Source organism: Triticum dicoccoides, chromosome 6B (genome assembly GCF_002162155.2).
Source record: "Triticum dicoccoides isolate Atlit2015 ecotype Zavitan chromosome 6B, WEW_v2.0, whole genome shotgun sequence".
NCBI classification, from domain to species: domain Eukaryota; kingdom Viridiplantae; phylum Streptophyta; class Magnoliopsida; order Poales; family Poaceae; genus Triticum; species Triticum dicoccoides.
Genome location: NC_041391.1, coordinates 562,396,951 through 562,400,455, shown reverse-complemented (window position 1 = coordinate 562,400,455; position 3,505 = coordinate 562,396,951). Strand labels below are relative to the sequence as shown.

Here is a 3,505-nt window from a genome sequence, read left to right as displayed (position 1 = left end):
CAGTGTAGTGGTTAGCTAAACAGCAATCATGAAAGAAGCAGCAGCAAGGTAAAATAAAAGCATACCCCCCTCGACAATATCTAAAAAGTAAATGCACACACCAAGAATGATACATTTGTGGTAAATCATTCTCGGATGCAAATGAAAACAACCTAAAGAGCAGTCATGGAAACGATTGTTACTCATTTTATAAAACAAGCAGAAGCAACAACACGGTAGAATAAAAGCATATCCCACCACACTATGTACTCCCTCCGTCCCGAATTACTTGTCACGGATATGGATGTATCTAGATGTATTTTAGTTCTAGATACATCCATTTCTGTGACGAGTAATTTGGAACGGAGGGAGTACAAAGTAAATGCACACAACAAGAATGACCGAGTTTGTGGCAAATCTAGCTCAGCTGCAGGTGAAAACAGCTTCCTTTGTGTAGGAAAAAGGGTATCCACCATAAGCAACGAATCAGAGGCACACAAGCAAGGAAAGTCAAATATCCTCGCCATCACAACAGAATATTCCGAATCGTGTGGAAGAAGCAGCAATTGGACCAGCAAGCAGATATTATATCATAACACAAATGGCATGATTAACTGAGAGCTCACCTTGATTCAGCAGCCGTATGCTATGGGGGAGCACTGGGACGAACGGGTTGAGCTTGTGGCGCTCCGCGAGCAGCTCCGCAAGGTACCTGGTAGAAAGACAAAGAACCATTATTAGTCATCGTCTGTCACTCTTATCGTATAGCACAGCCAAGTCAGCTTTCTCCCCCTCACGCAATTTGGTAAATAACCAGCAAATCCCCGCTGGATCACGCGGTACAGAATCACAAGGCGATCAGCGAGCAAAGTGAATACCGGCCGAAGTGAGCGGCTGGCCCGTTTGATTCAGCGAAAATCCGGTGAAGAGACGACAAGACGCAATGGTTACCACAAAGGGGAGATCTCGCCGCGGGGAATCAGATCCGATCCCAAAAAGCCCTAAACCTCACCGGGTTAAATCAGATTCAAGCCCGCAGTACCTTGGTGACACCCCAAAACAACACCGAATCGGCGCTGGCAAGGCCCGAATCTGGCCTCCCCGGCGCTATCGGAGCCGAACCTCGCCCAAAGTCAGCGACGGCGGCCACTCCAAGCCCGCGTACAACACACAGCACACACCCTCTAGTCTAGTCCAGCTTAGTCCACTCCACAAACGACAAGACGGGGAGGTGGGGGAAGCTCGGGTGGGGTGCTTACTTCTCCTGGTCGGCGACGGCGGCGGAGGAGGCGCGGAGGCCGGAGATGCGCGGGGAGTGCGGCGTGGTGGACGGGGAGGGCGAGTAGGCCATGTACCGTCCCGATGACATCTCTCTCTCTCTCTCGAGCAGCAGCTAGTCCTCTCCAGCCGGCGGCGGTAGTTGGGCTGGCTAGGGTTGCGGTGGTGGCCTGCTCGCCCGGCGCCTACACGCTGTCTCTATAAGGAAGGGATGGCGGCGGGGGCGAGAGGGGGAGGGGCAGGAGGCCGGGCGAGCGGCTTATAAGGAAGCGAGGGAGGGAGGGAGGAAGGGGATGACGATGCGCCGCGCGACGCGGTAAGTAGCGGGGCGGGTGAATGAACAGTTCCTGGCGGACGCGGGGATGGGGAGGGGCCGCGGCGGGGCGGCGCCCGGTCTCCTCTCCTCTCCGGGTTCGGTTCGGCGGCCGGTAAAAAAATGCCGGGAAAGTGGTGGGACGTTGGGCAAATCCGGAAGGGGCGGGGGTTGGCTCTGTCTCCGTGTGAGTCAAGATGCCGCACTGGTAGGTGAGGTTTTACTTGGCCGCCCTAAAAATAGGAGCCCGCTGCTGCCTGGTTTACCCGCGTCTAGAAGATTGGAAATGGTGTTACAGTAGTTAGCTAGGTAGAGTGTGGAGACAAGGGATCTGTCTGCGCTTGTGTTTTTTTTCTTTTTTTTTCTTTGAAGGCGACCTGTCTGCGTTGCTGCCAACAACAATGCTGTTTTAGGTTAGGGCTGCGTGACGTGATCAAAAGAGCACTGTTTTGGCAAATGCTATGGCCGCCACACGTATATATTTTGTGTGTTGTTCATTCATCGGGCTTCTAGGGCAAATCGGACCGATCCTTGGTTCAATAATATTCCTTCTGTTTCTTTCTTTTTTTCAACCGGCCTCACACCCCTTTCCATTAATTGCTTAACGGAAATATTACAGTCTCAGTTGTTTTCCAAATCCACAGCACACTGAACTACCCGAGACCGAATAAGCAAAAGGAGGCCGAAAGGGAAGAGCGAGTTGGGGCACCAACAGAAAACCCGCAACAAATGACTCTAAAACGAGTCATCTGCCACGGGGCAAAAACCCGTTGACACCAACCATCCCAACCCCGAAACGAACAGCACAGCGAAAACTACGCGTATCAGGACTAAAGTACCGGACACCACCACCAAAAGAAGCCACAGAACATCTCAGCGGGCATCAAACCCCAGTGAGATCAAAGACATCACAGACTACTGTCCAGAACAGCTTCAAGCTCCCGCGCCATTCCCCAGCATGAGCCTTCCCCTGGGAGTAGAACGGTCCGCCAAAGACGCAGCCACGCGCACCATCTTCTGCACTCCAGCTTGGACTCTTCCCTTATCAATCCCTTTCAGAAGACCTGACCAATACATCAAAAAGGAACACGCAGTGAAAACAGCCTCCAAAGGAGAGCGAATGATACAGTTATCAAAGGTTGCCTTGTTACGGGTGCACCATATACCCCAACAAATAGCAGCAACCATAGACATGTAATGCTTTTTGCCCCCAGGAGATATTTATAGAGCCATGCCCAGCTCTGCCAAATAGTTTTAGGAGTACAGGATGCTCCCAAAGCAGCCCCGATCACTCCCCAAACAGAACGGGCAAACACACACCCAAAGAAAAGGTGATCAGCAGTTTCAATATCACGGCAAAACGAACAAATTGAGTTTCCTGGCCATTTTCTTTTACGCAGGTTATCCCTGGCGGGGATAGCATTTTGGAAGAGCTGCCAAAGGAAGATTTTGATCTTCAGAGGGATCTTAGCTTTCCAGATCCACTTATAATCAGGTCCTGATAAAATCTTTTTCCAACCACTCGTAAACAGATTTTGTCGTAAATTCTCCTTTGCTATTAAACTTCCAAACCACTTGATCAGGTGCATCATTCAAAGTCAGCTTTTTAGCCCCATCCACCACACAAGCCCACTTATCGGATAACTCAGCAAAGAGATTACGCCGGAATCCCATCCCAAAGTTATTAGCAGCAAAAATCGCTAAGGTGCATTCTTGCTCTTGACAAATATCATATAGAGCAGGGTAACAAACTTTCAAAGGATTCTCAGATGGCCAAGGGTCGTGCCAGACCCTAGCCAGGTCACCCATATTAATGCGGATCCCCCTACCCTCCATATACACCTCTTTAACCTTCATAATAGCTTTCCAACAGGGGGAGTAATTAAATCTGATCTGTACATTAGCCACCGTATTGCGCTTAAAGTACCGAGCCCG

At 50.5% G+C, this 3,505-nt stretch overlaps 1 protein-coding gene across 2 annotated transcripts in view; it reads right to left on the bottom strand.

Annotated features, from left to right (window-relative positions):
• LOC119322225 (KH domain-containing protein At5g56140-like) overlaps positions 1 to 1,540 on the bottom strand; it is a 5,599-nt gene extending 4,059 nt beyond the window's left edge. Inside the window, exons 1-2 of one of the 2 annotated variants that reach the window (XM_037595725.1) lie at positions 1,239 to 1,540; positions 606 to 691 (exon numbers count right to left, since the gene is read on the bottom strand). In XM_037595725.1, coding sequence (XP_037451622.1) covers positions 606 to 691; positions 1,239 to 1,348 — 196 coding nt within the window. In that variant the 5' untranslated portion in view covers positions 1,349 to 1,540. The remainder of the gene's footprint in view (positions 1 to 605; positions 692 to 1,238) is intronic. The other variant, XM_037595726.1, reaches the window with a different exon arrangement.
• Between the last annotated feature and the right edge of the window lie 1,965 nt (positions 1,541 to 3,505).